This window comes from Nansenia antarctica (genome assembly GCF_963989245.1).
Source record: "Nansenia antarctica genome assembly, chromosome: 4".
NCBI lineage: Eukaryota > Metazoa > Chordata > Actinopteri > Argentiniformes > Microstomatidae > Nansenia > Nansenia antarctica.
This window is the reverse complement of record NC_137689.1, coordinates 70,213,273-70,234,969: the sequence shown is the minus strand read 5'-3', so window position 1 is coordinate 70,234,969 and position 21,697 is coordinate 70,213,273. Positions and strand designations below refer to the sequence as shown.

Sequence of the window (21,697 nt, the reverse complement as noted above, 5' to 3'; positions counted from 1 at the left end):
GACACTCTTAAAGTTAGCTAAAAAGCAAAAATGTCATCAACAAATCACTCAATAAGTTGAATTGAGTTCATCTTAATGCAATGACAATAGTTTATGTAATTTTGGAATCAAAATCATTGTTTTTATAGCGTCTCTGATTATTATTATCATTATTATGCTATTGTGCTGGCACTTGTGAACCGGGGCCCTAAGTCTTTATTCACAAAAAATGAGAACTAAATGAACATATTAGATGTTATTCATATTTTCATATTACTTTATGATACGTTGACTTAATTAAGTCGTTTAAATAGCACTAGTTACTATACATTTCAAACCTGCTAACTGCGACACTTTAAATTAATGTGCAACAATACTATGTGCAATATGACAACCCGTGTACATAAGGTTCAGATATAGGAAAAGTTAGGATATTTATAGCATAGCATAGAGTACAGCACAGTGTTTTATTGTATAGTATAGTAGTATAGTATAGTAGATAGTGTACATAGCCTTTATTTATGTAAACCAGCTCTTTTCCCTTTTTTATTTTACCCTTGGCTCTCTTGTTTTTAGTCTTTTTTCCAAGCACCAGGGGAGCCCCCTAGTCCTAAATTTCGTTGTATGGCACCTGTACTGTATTAATGACAATAAAGACCATTCATTCATATACTGTATTTGGGCAGCAATTTTGAAATGTATTTATTCATATTCATGCTTGATGTTTCGGATTGGGCATTCCTTCCTAAGTGACTTCATATCTAAGGAATAACTACCGATTTCCATCAGCTAACCCTAACCTTAAAAAAGTTGCATACAAATGTAAACGTTTTCCAAGTAACTTTCTACACAACATTTGGATGCGTCAGATAATGTCTCAGAGCAGTGCATCGAGGCGTTTGAGTTAAGTTCGGAGGTAATAATAGGTGTTATTAAATGTTACAAAGGCAACATTCTTACGACAGGATAGCGCGACTCCGTCCAACTGTAGTTCAGAGAGGCGTCGCGCTACAATGACGACACCTCAAAACTCCACTTCCTGTATGGGGAAGGACCAATCACATAAGTACGGATCAGCACAGTGTAAACGTCAACACGAGAGCTTGTCGTGCTAGTGAGCTAACACCATCACCCCCTGTGTCTGGTCCCCTGAAACATGGCTCCCCTAAGCGATAACCCAGCTGACAAAGAAAGGTAAAGTGTATATGGGTGTCCCGTTAAACAGTGTATTGCTGCCTCGTGTGTTTGATAAGATAGCTAGCTAGCTGTGCTAACGAGCTAGCGACGCTACACATTGAGCTTGGTTCTGTGCAAACACACACACACACACACACACACACACACACACACACACACACACACACACACACACACGTACACGTTTCTACTCTGTAGGCTGTGTTAGTTAGTCCGTGACTAAATGTCATATGAATATCTCAGTGTTGAACCATATGACATACGGTATTGCGTAGTGCACGTACATACATTTTAGTTGTGGTTTTGCTATTTCACTATTACAACGACATGTACCAAGCTAGCCTCCAGTTAGCTAGCTATAATGTTGGTATAATGACCTGTCCTCTGTGAGTCTACTAAGGAGAAGGAGCTAGTATGTTTCCAGATCATGACTGGTTTGTGTGGATCATTGTTGATGTTGACGGTTCTTTTGTGACCACTGTGTTCCAGGTTTATCTGCATATACCCAGCCTATGTCAACAGTAAGAAGACTCTTGCAGAGGGGAGGAGAATACCGACAGATAAGGTGACAAAGAATGATCTTGCCACATTAGTCTGGTTCAATACACCATGGTAGAGTGGTAGAAGACCTCTCCTGACAGACACACAGACAGACAGACAGACACACACACACACACACACACACACACACACACACACACACACACACACACACACACACACACCGTCACTTCTCGCCCACAGAAAAGTCTAACTTGGTACTTAGGTAATATAGTCAGTTAATATGTTCACAAGGGTATGTATAAGGTATGCCTGACATCATGATTTTATTCCCTCTAAATGTATGCAACCAGGCTGTGGAAAACCCTACGTGTGCCGAGATTCGTGATGTGTTGACAGCGACCGGGGCCAATGTTCTCGTGGAGGTAATGGTGGATGATATCGCAAGTCACTCTTGATAGCAGGTCAGTCAGAGTGAGGTGTGAGACAATCATATTGTTCAACTTTACCAAACGCAGAACAAGATGTACTCCAGAGAGTGGAACAGGGACGTGGCCTTCAGAGGAAGAGTGCGTGTGCAGCTGAAGCAGGAGGATGGGACTCTCTGCTCAGACAAATTTGCATCAAGTGAGTATTGATGCAAAGCCATGGTTCACCCTGCCCAAACTGCCTTTTAGTAGGATCTATGTATTGTATTATGTTCTATGTATTGAATATAATACAATTATACCCCCCCCCCCCCCCCCCCCATGACCCTTCTCTTAACATGCCTTCAAGTGTTTGGTCCGACATATTGATACTCTGAAGAATGCCCCTGAGCCAAAATGTTTGTGGAATAAGTGTCATTGCCTTAGGGCATGCCTTTTTTGGTCCTTTACCATATTGATGCAACTCAGTTTCAACAGTTCACATCATGCTTGATCCAGGGCTTGTAACAGTCATTTTAGGGTTGGGGTTCAAGGTACACTATCCTTACCATGAATGACACACAACTGTTTGAAACATATGCTGTACAGTATGGGATGGGAATCGCAAGATAACTCCCATATCGATAACCGTACGATATTTCCCCCCCGTACCAATAGTATCGCGGTACATTGATTCTGCGATAATCGATACATTGTAAGACAATTCATCAACGACACATCACGATATCTGTGTTAACTGGTATTTCATAATGTGATTCCAGCGTTTGCAGCATTCGTCAGAAGCCTTCGTTTTCCACAACACTGTACAGGCGAAGGTCCTTGCAAATAAACCCAGATAGACTTGGTAATAGTCGTAGCCCTCGGGGAGTTAAAGGGAATCCTTGTTTTGAAATATAATCGTTCCAAACGCAAGATATTTTCCCCCCCGCTTTGCACCATTTATCTTCTTAATTGTTATAACATCACAACATGCTGATAGAACATTGACATGCTAGAAACACATAACTACACATAATTAGATGATCACACATCCCCAAACACGGACACGTCCCAAAACGAAAGTATTTACAAAAGTCTCCTGTACCAGTAGCCTATGGCAAACGAGAATAGTGAATTCAATCCACAAATTATAAGTACTTAGTACTTGATCGTTAAACTGTTGTTAGTTTATTATATCGAGTGGGTACTTTAAAATTTAAAGTTTTGTGTTATGAAAAAAACCGAGTCTGCAAATGGTTTAGCCCTAGGCTGTGTTCGTAAATTCGCTGTGGAAATCTGATCAGCAGTCATGGAATGCCTCTTGTCCAATCAAATGTCTTAGGGTTAGGTCCCTTTATGATGTTGAGCCCTGTGTGCCCTCCGGCGCTCTCAGAGCGAATTTACGAATGCAGCCCTAGACTGGCTCACGTACCCCTTTACCTAGTTTCTACCCTGCTGCTACGCTGCTTCTATAACATCAGGGTCAGACGCAGGGTGGGACTTTCAAAATAAACCTTTTGAATGGCTTCTGTGTGCTTTAGACTTGCAAAGAATCGATTTTATTTTTTAAAAGGCCGCGTGAAACGATAATCGTATCGCAAGACACCATTCAACCTGCTGAATCACTGCATCCCATTTCCCTCACACCTCCAATGATGCATACTGGCTTGACTATGTACAGCTGCTTCCCTGATAGGGAAGAGTATCATTAATGACTAATAAATCCACCTATTATCTTTACAGGAAAAGATGTGATGGTCTATGTGGCCGAGATGATCCCCAAACTGAAGACCAGGACTCAGAAGACTGGAGGAACGGACTCTGGTTCTCAACAGAGTGAGGGAGGCAAGAAAAGCAAGAAGAAGAGGAAGTGAAGTTCCTTCCTGGTTGCAAAAAGGTCCTTGTGCTGTTCCTCATAAGGAAATAAATCTTGCAAGAACTGCCTGGTTTTCAAGTACATATGTGAGCAAGGGAGATTGAGAAAACATGTATGTATGTATGTATGTATGTATGTATGTATGTGTGTGTGTGTGTGTGTGTGTGTGTGTGTGTGTGTGTGTGTGTGTGTGTGTGTGTGTGTTGGATACATGTATGATGCTTTGGTTAATGTCAGAACATGCAAACATGTAAGTTTTGTGAAATATGAACATCTCACAAATGTATTTAGTTTTTCAACGGACCCCCAAGCACCTGATTTAATTAGACGACTGTCCTGGGGTTATCGGAACATTAAGGAGGAAGTAACAATTATAAAGATAATGGCCTTTTTTACAGCTAGAATCTATTGCATTCTTGTTAGTAATGTAACGGTCATGTACAAGTTATTTTTTTTAACCTGACTTAAGTATTTTAGTTTTCTGAATTGGTTTTCTGCTTGCTTCTTCTTGGTCCATTTAATGTTTCGAGAGACAAATAAATTACTTGGGAAAAGTGTTTTTGAGTTGGTTTTCATTTCAAGCTCTCTTGCATTCATGCAGCGATGAATTAATCTCAAGTTGTCAGTGTATACTCTCTGAAGTCATGTTCGTGTCATCTAATTGTTTTCTCAGGAGGAGTGCGTCCGTCTGTTGATCTGCTTTTAGTTTAGTTTGATGACACAGAGGCTATAGAGAATGCAAAGGGAGTGACCGTAGAAGGGATTGTTGCTAGATGGTATCAACAGCAGCTGATTAGTTTCCTGTGGCTTTTCTTTTTTCATTTTTATTTTCCTTCACTTCTCGGGCAACCTCCGGTGCGAACTCGTTTGTTTTAGAAGGGAGAACAGAAAGGCGGTATGTTTTGCACGTTTTCAGATAATATTCATGTGTATTTGTGAAATATGTTACTGAACAAATTGCCATGACCAAACCTATAACGTTTTACATGTTGAAAATGATTTAGTTTACCAACCAAATACATGTTCTTCTGACAGAAAATGCTTTTGAACAGTAGTAACATGTATCAATTTCTCTATAGTGACACAATGAACGGGAATATCTCCGAGTACAACTATGAGGAGCTGGACTTTTTCACAGATATCTTTGATATGGACAATGAAACCTCTGTATCAGAACAGGAACGCCATTCCATAAGGGTGGTGTCCCTGGTCCTCTACAGCATCACGTGTGTCCTTGGTATCCCGGGCAATGCCTTTGTCATATGGATAGCTGGGGTGAAGATGAAGAGGACAGTCAACACCACATGGTTTGTAAACCTGGCTGTCGCCGACCTCCTCTGCTGTCTCTCCATCCCTTTCTCCATAGCAGAGGTCCTGCTGAACCACCGCTGGCCTTATGGGGAGGTTATGTGCAAGGTTCTCCCCTCGGTTGTCGTCCTCAACATGTTCGCCAGTGTCTTCACCCTGACCCTGATTAGCCTGGACCGCTTTGCCCTGGTCATCCTGCCGGTGTGGTCCAAGAACCGCCGGAGCCTGTCCCTGGCCTCGCTCCTCTGTCTGGTGGCCTGGGCCCTGGCCCTGCTCCTCAGCCTGCCCTCCATGATCCACAGAGAGACCGTCTACGACCACTTCGACAACCGGACGCTGTGCTCCTACGTGGGCGACGGCTCGGCGGCCAGAGCCACCCAGGTCACCAGGTTTGCGGTCGGCTTCCTCGTCCCCCTTTTGGTCATCGCCCTCTGCTACCTGCCCATCGCCTGCAGGGTCAGCAGCGGACGCTTCAAGTCCCAGAAGGCCCTCCGGATCATTCTAGGCGTGGTGCTGGCGTTCTTTGTGTGCTGGCTGCCCTATCACACCCTAGGGCTGGTGATGGAGTACGCCGACGCGGGCCGTGCTCTGGACCCCCTGGCCGTCTCCCTGGCCTACGTCAACAGCTGCCTGAACCCGGTGCTGTATGTGTTCATGGGCCAGGACTTCAAGGAGAGGGTCAGACTCTCCCTACGCCGCGTCTTTGAGAACGCCTTCAGCGAGGAGGTCACCCGCTCCACCATGGGCACATCTCAGGGACACATGTCACGGGCCACCAACTCATCTGAGGCTCAGGTATAAGAAATGTCTGAATGTACTCCTGGGTGCAGGGTTCTTAGATACAGGAAAACACACGTTAGTCATTACTAAGAGTAAGGCTTTGTTATAGCTGAACTGAAATTTGAATATTGAAATCAACAGATAACGTGTGGATTTGTATTTCTGTACCCCGACGTTACATCTTTCACAGAGGTGTTATGCATGCATGCTGTAAAGTATTATGTTAGAGGCTTCATGATATGCTATTTATAATATAATAATATATAATATAATAATGAATTATAGAACAGGTACTTCACACAAGCTTTGATGCCAAAATATGCTTTTCTTTGACTTCTTGTGTTTCTTAATAAGGATGGTATGGAAAGCAAGGGCTGTGTATGTCTGCATTTTACATGAAATAAAGAAATTAAACATTGACAGATTTTTATTTTTTATTTTTTAAAGCTAATATTTGTATGTGTTGTCCATGCCTGTTGTCTTACACTGTTTGTCTAAAGCTGTCCTACTAAAGCTGTCCTACTCAGGCTGACATTATGTTTTTATCAGCACTAATTGTAGTGGGTGCGGGGGAAGGCTGTCCGGTCGACTCAGAACAAATGTGAAGTCGTCCACTACTTATTCCTCTTCTTCTGCCCTGATGGAAGGTCTTTTATTCGTATAAAATTCTGTCCAAAGATCGACTTTGTCCAGTTTAGTGTAAAAAAATATATATTGCCATTTCTCTGTGGCTGTTTGCTGGAACCACTAATTGCCACATGATGGTGCTAGAGGCAATAGAATTCAACCTGAACGCTTCACGTTACCCTTTTGGTGTTAGTGATGTGTGATGTGACACAGCTTGGGTTCATTTAGGTTTATGTCAATCCCGAACACCATGTTGTTGACGGCTTTAATTTTCTCAAACGTCAGATTTTCTGCTGTTTTGTGATTACCAGTGTTTCTCTGCAGAGAATGGACGTTCTGTTTTTTCTGTTTTGTCTGTCTTACATGTAACGATTAATTGAGAATCAAGGACCCCAATTGAAATAAGCCAGTGGCTTTCTTGGGTTTTTATCCTGTTAGTTGACCTTGTATGTAATATGTACTTTCATGTACCTACTTCTGCAAATCTTCTAATAAAGTTTTCAATCAATTCAATCAATCAAATATAGTTACCATGCACCATGAAGGTCCATTTAGTGATTTGTACAGTACATATGTTTTTCACTCTGTTATGTAATATCTTCCTAAACATTTTTTATACAAATAAATACTTTTTTTTAGACTTTTCAGAAAGAGATTTATTTTGATTCAGTGATTTTCTTGTCACATCAAATTAAGAAGAAAGGACAATGTTTAAAGAAAAGTAACATTAATGGAACATCAGATTAAAGTACACTCAGCTCATTTCTCTTGACCCACATTTCATAATACTGATATTCTTAGAAAAAAGGAACTAGGTAACATTGTATTTTCCAGAAATGAAACTTTCAACACTTTTTTTAGCGATTTCAGTCCCACATTGCTTAAGAATGTGACTTCCTGGCTCTCTCTCTCTCTCTCTCTCTCTCTCTCTCTCTCTCTCTCTCAGTGTTGTCGCTGGGCACCTGTTATACTTGAAATGTATCACAATCTCTTCTTCCTCAACATGTCAACTCCCTCACACACCACCTACAGCCTTAACGTACTATGTCACCTCCCTCACACGCCTCTAATGGCCTTAATTTACCACATGTCATGCTAAACATGCAACATATCAAACGTTGCCTGACTAATTACTCTGCTTGATTCCCGCCTCACTCTCGACCTCTTTTCCATGCCACTAATGTATGCCCCCGCACTACAGCACAAGTGTGTGAGAGACAAACCCTGAACAGTGTACAACTATAACCATCCAGTGATGTCCCATTCGTTTGGCTTATATTACCATCAAGTAAGAATCCACATATGTAACTTCACCTCAATATCTGTCATGTGAGATCGAGGTGTAACTGTCTATCATGGCTGTGGTCAATTGATAGGAAAATGACGTCATGGTCAGGGTCTAGATATTCAAATTACGTCATGGTCAGGGTCTAGATCTTCAAATGGTGTCATGGTCAGGGTCTAGATATTCAAATGATGTCAGGGTCTAGATCTTCAAATGACGTCAGGGTCAGGGTCTAGATCTTCAAATGACGTCATGGTCAGGGTCTAGATCTTCAAATTACGTCATGATCAGGGTCTAGATATTCAAATGATGTCATGGTCAGGGTCTAGATCTTCAAAGCCACCTGGGCCTGTTTGGCTCTCCTGATCCGCTCCTCGTAGAAGCTGTCCTGGTTCTGGTTCCGGAACTTCAGCCTGCCGACCCACTCTTCACGCAGCCTGTCAGAGGGCAGAACTAGTTCAGGTTCGGGTTCAGGTTTAAGTTTGGTTTATTTGTCATTACATTGAATACAAGTACACAATGCCTTGGACAGAGCAGGGGAGTATTCCATCAACGTTGCTAAAGGAAAATCCAGGCTTATTTTGATGTCTGGTCTCGCGAGAATTATCCAAATAAGGTTGGACTGTCCTTTAGCAACGTTGATGGAATACCCCCCAGCTCTACAACATCCATATATTCCACAGAATATAATGTAATAAGTGAAAAATAAAACAACTACAAAACCATTTTTTGGTTTGAAAGTGAGAAAAGCAATAATAATAACAATAACAATAATAATATAAGTGAATGTAGCAGCAGGAAATATTCTTAGCAGCAATGCCAATGGTGAGTGTGAAGTGTACATTACCAGAGAGTGGAAGGGTTTACGGAAACCCAGTTCTATAAGAATTTTCGAGAGGTGTCCATTTTGTCGGACAAAAGATGGCGTCTCTTTGATGTTCCTCGCTGGCCCTCAGGACCGAGGACTATTCAGGAATGAACATTCTGTCACCCGCATAAACAATGTGTAGCGATGACATACGATCCTATTCACACCTAAAATTGTGTCCATCAACGCCCTGAGACAGGGAATGTTAATTAGGACCTATGGCATTTCAGGCCCCTGTCTGGCCAAATGCCACGCCATTTGTTACACGAACCACTTTGATCATATTAGCTATTCCGTAACAACGACACTGGTACAATACTAATACCGTCTATGAGACAACGCTAACCTCTCCCCTTCACCCCCCCCCCCCTCCCACCCCTGCAGTTCTGGCCTTTGCAGCCTTTTCTGTAACTGGAAGAGGATTTGAGGCTCACGTAGACACACATATTAATACAAAGAGGATCTTCCTTTTTAAGCCCTGTGTGTTATTGTGTGTGTGAACAATCCATATATTCATTACAGACCCCCCCCCTCAGCTGTTCTAAAGGCAACACTCACACATTGATTAGTCAGAGGACCAGAGAGGAGGGATTAGGCTGCATTTGTACCGCTGTGTGTGTTAATTCCCCTTGACCTTAGCGCAGAGCACACTGCCAGGGCCGCGATGGAGCCGAGAGGAGCCTGGAGACATGGAGACATGGAGACACGGAGACACAGGGACACGGAGGACCGGCTCATTACCGTCGTCACTTTAATAAGCTCAGACTCTCGAATCAATGATGCCGGCAGCCAGCCTGCCAGTCGCTATCCGAGATCCCCACTACCTGCCTGCCATCGATTAAAAGGGTCATTTTTTTTATACGGTGCCTTTTCCGTCCCCAGTACTAAATGTTGTATTTTGTCTAAATTTGGACAAATACTAATTCCATTAGGTTTTTCATGTATAGTCAGTTGTTATTTATTATGAATACAATGATATGGGCTTCTAAGTTGTTGTTTTCTACATTTTAAAAGCTTTGGTTAAAGATGTAAATTGGATTTTGCATGGGATTTGGGATGTCCCCAGTGTTCATTCAACTTCAATCCCAAAAATAACTATTAAAAACATATACATTTCCAAATATGTTATTATTATTTCATTTTCCTGATCAATATCTATTGAAATCAAATATAGTTTTTATCCATTTTTTTTTTATTTTGTACAAAAAATTAAGGTTTTGCTTACAATATTGCTTGTCCCTGCGATCACTGTCCACCCTGTTATGCTGTGTTAATGTCCCTTTTAAAAGAAAACCATATTTCTCAATCACATCACTCTCATGAGGTGACATCACATCAGTGGAGGAGATTTCAAATGTGGTAAGCTGTGTGATTTTCTACCTCTTTAACCATCTGATTTTTATGTTTTTATCCAGTGAGTTTAATGTGGTTGACCATAACGTGTCCACCCTGTTATGCCTACATATTGAGGAGATCAATCAAATTGAATAATTTCCAAAAAAGTATTTAGTGCAAATTAGATTCCTCATCAAGTATTCATGGTCATTCTAGGCATTATGCTAACACAGGCAGGCTAAAGGCTAACTTTAACTCAAAATGTCCACCCTGTTAGTGTCCACCCTGTTATGTGTCCACTCTGTTCTGGAGACACTCGCCCTATTCAACTACAGAGGGTGTAACCAGGGAGTAGCTGAAAAGGACTGTATAATTTAGGAAGGGGCTGGTTATCTAACTAATGGAGCTAAATAGGCAGTATAGGAGGATACAGGCAGGGGGCGCCAGCAAACCGTTAGACTAGCAGTTAATGTCGTTAGCATTAGCAAGGGAACTAGCATTAGCATTAGCCTTCAAACAACTAGCATTAGCATTGGAGCTACAAACAACTAGCATTAGCATTGGAGCTACAAACAACTAGCATTAGCATTGGAGCTACAAACAACTAACACACGGTATTACATATGAACAACACATTTATTACACAAATGATGTATCCATCCCCAAATACACATTCCCTCCCGGCCGGCCACACACACTCTCAATCACTCACTGATAGTCTCTGGCCTGAACAGGCTTATAGTCCAGTGGCGTGGTGCGCGTTGAGGCCTGGTTGAATGGCATGTGCGTCGATGAAGTGGTCCGCGTCGAAGCTCCGCGGGAGTCTGTGTTCGCTCGTGGAGACGACGATTAATGTCCAGCTGGCGTCCCGCTTGGTCCAACGTTGAACAGCCGGCTGCTGGCAAGGCGGTCCAACGGGAACACAACTAAACAGGCTACCGTGGTACACTCAATAATCGCTTTCCTGGCGTCTTCAGTTGCTGCACGGTGTGCGCGCTGCTGAATCCGCCATCTTAGCTCGGCTTTTCGTTACTATCTCTCGTTCTGCTTCTCTCTCGTTCTGCTGCTCACCACACACTCTGACTCGCGGACTACTTCCGTCTCTTATATAGGCACCACCGAACCCAACATCCGGGTCACAGACACACCCCGGATATACTACGTCATCAACATATACATAAACAGTACAATAATAATACATACACTTCACAAACGTATATGAATTGTATAGAAAATAATAAAGAAATACCAGGGGCAAAATCGGGCTGGTTTGGGGAAACTAAACTGGCTCTGAAACTGTGGGCCTTCACAACAGCCGCCCCATGAAACCCTCGGTTTCAGTTAACTAAGAAGGCACACTGGCTAGGCTGCTCTAGCAGCGTGAAGTAGGAGGTGATAGTGTCGACCACTCTGCCTGTCTGCCAGGCGGCGCGCGGAAGGGACTGGTCCCTCACCAGTACCACGGCACCTTCGGACATCTTGTCTCTCTCCCTCAGCAGAATCTTCTGCTTCTCCTCCTTCTCCAGGGCGCGGATGTGCTCCTCGAAGCAGATCAGAGCGTCTTCCTGGTCCATGCTCTGCAGCGCCTCGTACTCAGCGAAGGAGGGGTCGTCCAGCAGGTACTGCTGGGCCTCGGACCAGGTGGTGCAGTAGGTGACGTTGGCCATGTTGTCCAGAATGCTCCTCAGTGCCTCCCAGTTCCTCTTCCTGAGCTGCTTGGCTTGTTCCTTCTCCTTCTTAGCCTGGTAGGCCTTAAACGCTTGCTTCTTCTCACTCAGCTTGGGCAGGGCGCTGTAGCGTGGGTCGTTGATGATCATTCTCATGGTTTGCTCCCATGACGCGTCGGATGAACCACCATCCTCCTCCAGAAGCTCTTTGAAGGCCTGCTTGGCCTCCTCTTCTGGGTTCCACTTTACTCTCTTCTTCGCCAACTTCGGCCTTTCCTCCTTGGAGGCGTCTACAATACTGGCTGAGACTTTCATGGCTGACGTGTACTTGACGGAGTTGACGGGTGCGTCAATGCTGACCTCGGCCACGTGAGGGTGCATGGCCACCTGCAGGTGTTCCTCGGCAACAGCTGTTGCCGCCATGGCACGGTAGCGCCACCACCGGGACTCCTTAGTCTGGGAGTTGTAGTAGTAGGTCTTCCCATCCAGAGACTTATGCTCTGTCCACAGAGACTTCTTCTTTGGTTGGTCATCCTGTGGTGAACCATTTGTGGTACTAACTGTTCCAGGTGCACTGGCAGCAATAGATTCCACTCCAGGCGGTCCGGTTGGTTGGTTTGCTTCTTCGGTTCGGACATGGAGGGATGACGTAGCTCTCCCGTCCCTCTCTCTCCACTCGGTAGCGCCTTGGAGGGCCCACCCAAGCGCAGTCTTAACAGCCATCGGGCAGCCTCGTGGTCCTCTCAGCGGAGGACGGAGCGACACGATCAGTTCAGCGTTGTCCGAGCCGATGAGAAGGGTTGGCTCCGCTCCTTCTATCGGATGTAGGTCTACTCCCCGTAGGTGGGGATATCTTGCGCGTAACCTCTCCAGGGGGTAGTCGTAGCGGGAGAGCGCTAGCTGGTCGGCGGTGAAGACATTCTGAAGCCGATGTCTATCCGACGGCCGCCCCGCCGGGGAGATAGAGAAGTTGATTCTCGCCCCGGTGACCTCTTTAAGGTCGCGACGTATCGTGCGCAGAGTCAGCTTCTCCGCAGTCCCTTGGAGCCCCAACTGGCGCACTGCCCCCTGGAGAAGGATGGTCCGTTCCGACCCGTCGTCTAGAACGGCGTACGTGTCGTACACAGCGTTGTTGTGGTGAAGTCGGACCTTCACCACCTTCAGTAGAACCTTGGAGCCGCTGCTCTGTGGCGAGTCTAGGTAGTAGACAGGGGTTTCCTCTTCCGGTGCGCGACCGGACCTAGGGCTTCTGTTGCCCTCCGCGGACCTGGCGAGGGAGACCTCGTGTAGGATGTGGAGGTGGACCTCCTCACAGCGGTTGCACTTCCTCCTCAAGGTGCAGTTCTTCGCCAGGTGGTCGCGCCCACAGTTCCAGCACCTCTTGTGCTCCTCGAGCCACCTCTGCTTGGCCTCGGTACTCAGGTTGTTGAAGTCACTGCACTCATTGAACCAGTGCTCGCTGGGGCAGTACGGACATGGCGGTGGACCTCTCCGTCCCTTTTGAGGGGGTTGAGAGGAATCCTTTCCCTCAGGTCGGGTGGTCCTCTCTCTCCGAGGCTCCTCCTCCGTGTGCAGCACTCCTACTGTGCGTCCTCTGTTCGAGCTCGGCCCGTCCCAGCGGTCTCCCTTCTCCCTCTCCTTCTTCGGCTCAGCGTAACCCATGGCGTCTACGTTGGTGTCATGCACTTCCTCCAGTAGGAACTCCGCGAAGGCAGCCATGCTCAGACCCAACTTCCCGGGGTTACGAACGCGCTGCTGTCGCCGGAACCTCTCCTGCCGGAAGCGTGGGATCTTGCGGAGCAGCCGCTCTACGTTGGAGGTGCTGTTGATCTCGCTGGCGCCAGCTGGGCCCTGCGTCTTCAGCATTCCAACCAAGGTGTGCACGCGGAGCGCGAAGTCATCCAGCGCCCGGTCATCCTTGATGGGGGCCTGCTGTTCGAGGGCTTGCAGTTCAGCAAGGGCGTGGTTCCAGGGACGACCGTAGCGGGCATCCAAGTCAGCGAGCGCTCTGGTGTAAGGTGTCGGTGCGGAGGCATGGGCCAGTACCATGTTGTGGGCTCTGGGGTTCCTCACATGCTGAAGGAGAATCGCATATTTGTAGGACTCTGAGCAGGAGTTGTCCAAGAGCGTGTCTAGGCAGATGCGTAGCTCCACATACTGGCTCCTGTCCTCGTCCTTGAAGAAGGGGAACTTGGGTCCCTCCACCTGGGGGAACATCCTGTAGTGGATCATCGGTGCTGGAGTGACGGTCTGGGTGTCCGGCCTGCATGCATTTTGGTGCACTGGAGGACCTAGGGGTGTGCTACGCTCTTGGGGGATGGCTCCCCTCCCGGGCAGCGACGCTGGCTCCCTCTGGGCCGCGTAGCGGTCGGGTCCCTGGTCCTCTTCCTTCCAGGTGGTCAGCTGGGCCTGTAGTTGGACAGCCATGGCGGGGGTCATGGAGCCATCGGCGGGGGGTTCAGGAGATGGCACTCGAGAGGGCCGTGCGGATGATGCTCTGGAGCTACAGGCCGACGGAGTTCTGCTGATGCACACGTCGCGCATGGTCTGCATCATTTCCTCCATCTTCTCTGCGTGCAGTTGCTCTCTCGCCATCTGCCTCTCCGCCGCGCGTTCCGCCCCCTCCATCTGGAGGCGCTCGCGCTCGTACTGGAAGCGTTCACGTTCTAGCGCCTCCTGGCGCTGGAGGCGTTCACGTTCTAGCGCCTCCTGGCGCTGTCTCTCCGCCGCGCGTTCCGCTCCGTTCATCTGGAGGCGTTCGCGTTCTAGCGCCTCCTGGCGCTGGAGGCGTTCACGCTCGAACTGGAGTCGTTCCCGCTCTACCGCCGTCTCGGCCTGTTGGCGCTCCCGCTCTAACGCCATCTCGGCCTGTTGGCGCATACATTCGGACAGCGCGGCACTACTCCCTCTGGAGTGCAGGCTATCCGCCCCAGAGGCAGAACTGCCCACGGAAGCCCTGGACCGGTAGGAAGCCACTGAGCGGCAGGAGCTAGGTCTCGAGCGCGCCGTACTGGGAGGCAGATCGTTAAGGCTGAGGCCCTCCCTCTTCCGCCCGCAGGCGCTGTCGGACCGGGCCTCTCCTTCCTGTTCTTCCGTTTCCACGGCAAAACCCTGCGGTTCTGCCATCTCATCCTCAGGCTGGTGCTCTTTGAGGGCTGTCTCAGTGCTAGCCACCCGCTCGCCGGCGGACACCTCGGCCTCTCCGACCACTGTATCCCGTGGAGTGCGCTCCTCGCTACCACTCAGTGAGCTTTCGAGCTCAAGCTCATACTCCTGTAACCTCGGAGGCAACCGCGGGACTCTCTGTGGTCGTGGCTCTGTCTCAGGGGGCGGAGACAGGGGGGTAACTGTCTGGTCTGGTTGGCTGCGCTCAGCCATGCTATCACTACACTACCTATCCGGCTCGAAGGACCAATTGTAACCAGGGAGTAGCTGAAAAGGACTGTATAATTTAGGAAGGGGCTGGTTATCTAACTAATGGAGCTAAATAGGCAGTATAGGAGGATACAGGCAGGGGGCGCCAGCAAACCGTTAGACTAGCAGTTAATGTCGTTAGCATTAGCAAGGGAACTAGCATTAGCATTAGCCTTCAAACAACTAGCATTAGCATTGGAGCTACAAACAACTAGCATTAGCATTGGAGCTACAAACAACTAGCATTAGCATTGGAGCTACAAACAACTAACACACGGTATTACATATGAACAACACATTTATTACACAAATGATGTATCCATCCCCAAATACACATTCCCTCCCGGCCGGCCACACACACTCTCAATCACTCACTGATAGTCTCTGGCCTGAACAGGCTTATAGTCCAGTGGCGTGGTGCGCGTTGAGGCCTGGTTGAATGGCATGTGCGTCGATGAAGTGGTCCGCGTCGAAGCTCCGCGGGAGTCTGTGTTCGCTCGTGGAGACGACGATTAATGTCCAGCTGGCGTCCCGCTTGGTCCAACGTTGAACAGCCGGCTGCTGGCAAGGCGGTCCAACGGGAACACAACTAAACAGGCTACCGTGGTACACTCAATAATCGCTTTCCTGGCGTCTTCAGTTGCTGCACGGTGTGCGCGCTGCTGAATCCGCCATCTTAGCTCGGCTTTTCGTTACTATCTCTCGTTCTGCTTCTCTCTCGTTCTGCTGCTCACCACACACTCTGACTCGCGGACTACTTCCGTCTCTTATATAGGCACCACCGAACCCAACATCCGGGTCACAGACACACCCCGGATATACTACGTCATCAACATATACATAAACAGTACAATAATAATACATACACTTCACAAACGTATATGAATTGTATAGAAAATAATAAAGAAATACCAGGGGCAAAATCGGGCTGGTTTGGGGAAACTAAACTGGCTCTGAAACTGTGGGCCTTCACAACAGAGGGTATTCTAAATAAAATAAAATGTAGGTGCCTGAGCTCGACCACTATGTTCAGCAAGCTAGATATGTCCTTTATATAATAGAACATTAAAATATAGATCAATCAACAATTTATTTTTCACAAGTTATGAAGTCCAAATGGCACCGTATTAAAAAAATTACCCAAAACTCATTTACTTGTCATTTGCGCTTCAAGGGCGCAAGGTGCGGTTGTCTTGGTTACCTGGAGGGTTTAAGTTCTGAGGAGCGTTTTTGAACAAGAGCAGATGCTCATTAATGGGAGATCGGGGGTGCTGATATGACACTCAGCTCTTTATCCCGGTGGTGTAATCTGCATACCAACCACCAGGCTGTGTGGTGCTGGGTTCGTTCGTGAGAATCGTTTTCACTGCATTCTATTTTTGGTCCAAATGAGATTTCTCTAGAGATGGGGGCTGAACAATTCAGAAAGCCAATTACTCAATATAGACTGTGCTTTTGGAAATGGCTTTCTCCCCTCTCTACCGTGCTGCCAATGAGCTCAAGTGACCTATAGTCATTTTTCAAAGTAGTCTCTTATGGGATTGTATGAGACAGGATTTCATTGGTAATTACCTTCCCCAGCCCTGCTATAATAAGACAGAAGAAAAACGTTCTTTTCCTTGAGGTTAGAAAAATCCCCCTTTTTTACAGCACTATTCTTCATGACATTGATACCTGGGGTTGATAAGACCATGTGCTTCCTGAGACAGAGAAACTCACTTTGATAAAGCACTGGTCTTCACTCTTGATTCTTCATTTCCCATCACCTCGCCGTGGTTTTCGATTTTCTGCTCCCAGAATTTCTTTAACTTGTATTTATCGTGGAGCCGAGCCAAGTTCATTTTCTGAAAACAGAGAGAGAGGAGCTTACAGGAGAACAGGAGTGGACTCTGACAGGAGCTCCTATTTCAGATGATGTCAGGCCTCTGGTCACCCTCAGAACATGAATACAAGCATTTCTATCTGAGTTCATACAGGGAACATGTCCTCAAGTAACATCAGTACTACGGTACACCTAGAGGGCCAGGAGGGCTATAATTGATCCCTCACTACTTCAGCGTTACTTCAGGTTGAGTTGAGGTCATCGTGAAGCTACTTTAATTGCTGTTTGTAAGTTCTCCCGAAGATGCACCTCGTTCCCACGCAGTGCGTGTTGGCACATACTCAGTAAATAGGTCATGAGGCGCACACTCTCATCTGTGGGAGTTGAAAGAAACCTGCGAGAGAAAAAATCATTTCACACTTCACAAACACAGGAAGGAAGGGACACTTACCGCAGAGGTTGAAGGGGGCTTGCTGCGGTGCTCTGAAGTCTGAAGCGGCGGTCCAGAGATGTGCCTTGCTGTCGTCCAAGAGATGCACAACTGGCAGCTTCTTCGATGGCCTCTCAGTCCCTCCAGGAGTCACGCCAGGAGTCCTCTCCTCTCTCCTTCTCCCTTCACTCCTATGTCACAGCGGTGGGTCTTTGAAACAGTGACGAACGCCGGGCCTCTGGTCAGCTCTGCCCTCCAGCGTCAAGACACAGAGGCAGGGAGGAATGCCACTAGTCCCGTCCTGTGGGAATTGGGCTCCACACACACACACACGCACACGCACACACACACGCACACATGCACATGCACACACAAACACACACACACACACACACACACACATACAGACGCACACACACACACACACACACATACAGACACACATACAGACACACACACGCACACGCACGCATGCAGGCACGCACGCACACACACACACACGCATGCATGCACGTACACACACACACACACGCATGCACGTACACACGCACACACACGCACACACACATAAAAACGCACAGGTCCATCTGATGACAGTGGGCTTAATACAAACCCAGGCCAGCGCCGCAGGGGTAGCAGGTGCTTAGCCAGGACTTAGTCAGCCTTCACAGCTCCAGAGCCCCAGTGGGAGGGGGGGGGGGCAGGGGGCTGCCCCAAAGGTCCACCAGGAGAGGGGAGAGGAGGGCTGCCCCAGAGGTCCACCAGGAGAGGGGAGAGCTGCCCCAAAGGTCCACCAGGGGAGGGGAGGAGAGGGCTGCCCCAGAGGTCCACCAGGAGAGGGGAGGGCTGCCCCAAAAGTCCACCAGGAGAGGGGAGAGGAGGGCTGCCCCAGAGGTCCACCAGGGGAGGGGAGGAGAGGGCTGCCCCAGAGGTCCACCAGGAGAGGGGAGGGCTGCCCCAAAGGTCCACCAGGGGAGGGGAGGAGAGGGCCAGAGGTCCACCAGGGGAGGGGAGAGGAGGGCTGCCCCAGAAGTCTACCATGGGAGGGGAGGAGAGGGCTGCCCCAGAAGTCCACCAGGGGAGGGGAGGAGAGGGCCAGAGGTCCACCAGGGGAGGGGAGGAGAGGGCCAGAGGTCCACCAGGGGAGGGGAGGAGAGGGCCAGAGGTCCACCAGGGGAGGGGAGGAGAGGGCTGCCCCAGCTGTCCACCAGGAGAAGGGAGGAGAGGGCCATAGGTCCACCAGGGGAGGGGAGGAGAGGGCCAGAGGTCCACCAGGGGAGGGCCAGAGGTCCACCAGGGGAGGGGAGGGCCAGAGGTCCACCAGGGGAGGGGAGGGGAGGGCCAGAGGTCCACCAGGGGAGGGGAGGAGAGGGCCAGAGGTCCACCAGGGGAGGGCCAGAGGTCCACCAGGGGAGGGGAGGGGAGGGCCAGAGGTCCACCAGGGGAGGGGAGGGGAGGGCCAGAGGTCCACCAGGGGAGGGCCAGAGTTTTACCTACTAGAGAACCTCTTCCTATCAATGACAAACCAAATGACTCAACATTGTACCTATTGCTTATACATGCAGCATAGAAATAGTCAAATACAGTCATAGATGCATGCCAATAATGGCATCAGTCATCAGTGTGGTGCATTTCAGTCAGAGAAATCAATATTTGGTTCAACAGCACCTACGTTTTCTCTGCTGTTAATATATAAACAAAAACATTATATATAACAAATATATATATAGATATATTCCTTCTTCTTGCATTTTGACAGCCAATGGCACCTGGCTGGAGCATTGATTACTTTTCCCTGCTATGACAGCTGGAAAGATGATTCACTTACTTACAAAGTAAACAAATGTACAGTAAGTCACTTTTGTTTTGCATTTATATTGTCGATTGTTGTTAATTGCTTGTCGTATGAGTTGGATACGTGCGGCGCATGAGGAAGAGTTGCATTTAGTCGAATACCCTGTATCCCATGTGATGACAAATAAACTTGAAAAAAAAAACTGAATTTAAAACAGCCAAGAAGGAACAGACAGAGAATGAAAGAGATTAATCGTGGCACATTTCTCATGATGTATGATACTGTATGGGCTTCAAACCAGACACCACACTCAGGAAGTTGGATGGTAAACATCATCAGTCAGTGAGCTGCCCAAACACCTCCCAAGTGGTTATCATCACATCCGTCTATCACTACTTTTGACAGGTATTTCACCGCATAACTGAATATGAAGTGACAGTTGAAGTCAAGAGATGCTTTTTGTACTTGTTAAATTCCTCTCTTTCCTCTAATTGGGCCCCATAGAATAGAACCCGACTGGATGGTGGACGATTTAGTATTTTAATGATTGGAAATAAAATGTACATTTAATAATTATAATAATAATAATGATGAGTCAGTTGTTGTGGTTTCAGCAGACACATGATATCGGCGCCTGGTCGGGGACCATCATTTTTCATGCACCACACTGTTAAAACAACAACAGAGACCTGGGTGTTAAGGCTTAGGGGAGGTGCGCCACCACGGGGGTTGTTTGGGGTAACTATGAATGATATAGGAGTCACAGACGGGGAAAGTCACATGGAAGGCATGACAAAACTGTGTGGCTGGTCAGCTGGTCGCATGGATTTGGCCAAACGTCGATAGGGTGTTTGAGGACACTGCTGTTGGAAAGGCTGTGTGTGTGTGTGTGTGTGTGTGTGTGTGTGTGTGTGTGTGTGTGTGTGTGTGTGTGTGTGTGTGAGCCCCCATGAATGATAGGGGTATTACACCTGCTGTTTATATTCTTCTCATCATTAGTTATCAATGTTAATCTCTCCTGCTGGGAGCCAGCTCCAGAGCCAGACAGGCTCAATATCACACTCCGAGCGTTCAGACTGCAGTTAGATCCAACTGCGCTTTACTACACATTTAAAAGTACATTTACATTTTTACATTTTTACATTTAGGTTTCATAAAATAAAAATAGAATAGAATAGACCTTTGGGAAAGTTCCACGGTTTTTCCCGCTAATGGGATTATGGGTAATTCGAGTGCTGCTTCTGAATTTATCTCACGCAATTGAATCAAGAGGCGCTGTGCTCTCGACACCAACACCAGCGCAGCGCTGAACTACATACCGTGACGTTAGACTTAGAATTATAAGGTTCTATCTCCATTTTTGGTCAAAATTTAGTTTTTTACATAATCTGATCCATTAGGTGTTTATTAATGCCTGTGTGGTGTTATTTTTATATAAGGTGGTATGCTGGGGGGGGGGGGGGGGCAGCATCAAGGAAGGTGACACCAAGAGGCTCAACATGTTTATTAGGAAAGCCGGTTCTGTCCTCGGTGTCACCCTGGACATTGTGGACACGAGGTGGCCAATTGACCTGTCGCTAAGCCACGCCCCCTTAGAAAACTCGGACAAACAAACAACGCTTCACTGACAGTGACTGACTGACCGACCGTGACTGAATGACATTCATTGACTTACAATGGCGGGAGTTGGCAAATTTCTGATTTCTCATTTACCACAGGAAGTAATAGACATGTTTCTTTTTAAAGATTACAAGAATATTTTGTCTAGAAGCTTTTCACCATCAGATATTAGCGAGTTGTTTGTCAGAGTTTTCTGCCTGGAGTGACTTTTGCTGTGATATGATTGGACAATTTCTATATTGGGGCGTGGCTTAGCCGCGATAGGTTCCATAGGAGGATGAGGACCAAACTCCTGGCCAACATGGACAATCCCTCCCATCCCCTCCATGACACTATGGGGAGCAGAGCAGAGGAGAAGCTCCTTGAGCAACAAATGATCACAACCACGTTTCACTAATAGGAGAACTATCTATGGCCCAGCCAGATACCTTTTTCTGTCAGGAGCAGTGAGGAGGAACAGGCTGTTTAAGTGTGATCATTACAGGGGCACAGCCGGCTGGCTGGCCGGGTCCCTTGACTGACTTTACATGCTGGGTGGATTTCATTGCTGCCTAATAAAACAGCCTCTGGCAATCAGGGGGGGGGGCATCCAGGCGCTCAGATAGGCCCCAGACCTGCAGACCTCCAGACCGCTGGCTCTAACACCAGGGACACTGGACACTTCCCCCGGACCGGGAGGGGTGACAGCGTCGTAATGTAGTTATCTGTGGTTAACGCACACACTTGTTGACACTTGTTGGATATTTCCTCAATGTTGATGATGTGTCTGAAGAGGGGTCTCTCTCT

General features: G+C 47.4%; 2 protein-coding genes across 3 annotated transcripts in view; both read left to right on the top strand.

The window, feature by feature from the left end:
• The first annotated feature begins 1,034 nt into the window (after positions 1-1,034).
• Positions 1,035-21,697, top strand: part of srp19 (signal recognition particle 19) — a 329,264-nt gene continuing 308,601 nt past the window's right edge. The window contains exons 1-5 of one of the 2 annotated variants that reach the window (XR_013937410.1): positions 1,035-1,173; positions 1,666-1,741; positions 2,031-2,102; positions 2,196-2,304; positions 3,828-4,118. Coding sequence is in view for 1 of the 2 variants with exons in the window: in XM_080529027.1 (XP_080385153.1) it covers positions 1,136-1,173; positions 1,666-1,741; positions 2,031-2,102; positions 2,196-2,304; positions 3,828-3,958 (426 nt within the window). In the remaining variant the exon portion in view is untranslated. Of the gene's footprint in view, positions 1,174-1,665; positions 1,742-2,030; positions 2,103-2,195; positions 2,305-3,827; positions 4,505-21,697 lie in introns of those variants that run through there. The other variant, XM_080529027.1, reaches the window with a different exon arrangement.
• Positions 5,047-6,069, top strand: c3ar1 (C3a anaphylatoxin chemotactic receptor; the record flags this gene model as incomplete). The annotated part of the gene is made up of 1 exon (XM_080529661.1): positions 5,047-6,069. One exon carries the CDS (start codon positions 5,047-5,049, stop codon positions 6,067-6,069), a length of 1,023 nt encoding a protein of 340 aa, XP_080385787.1.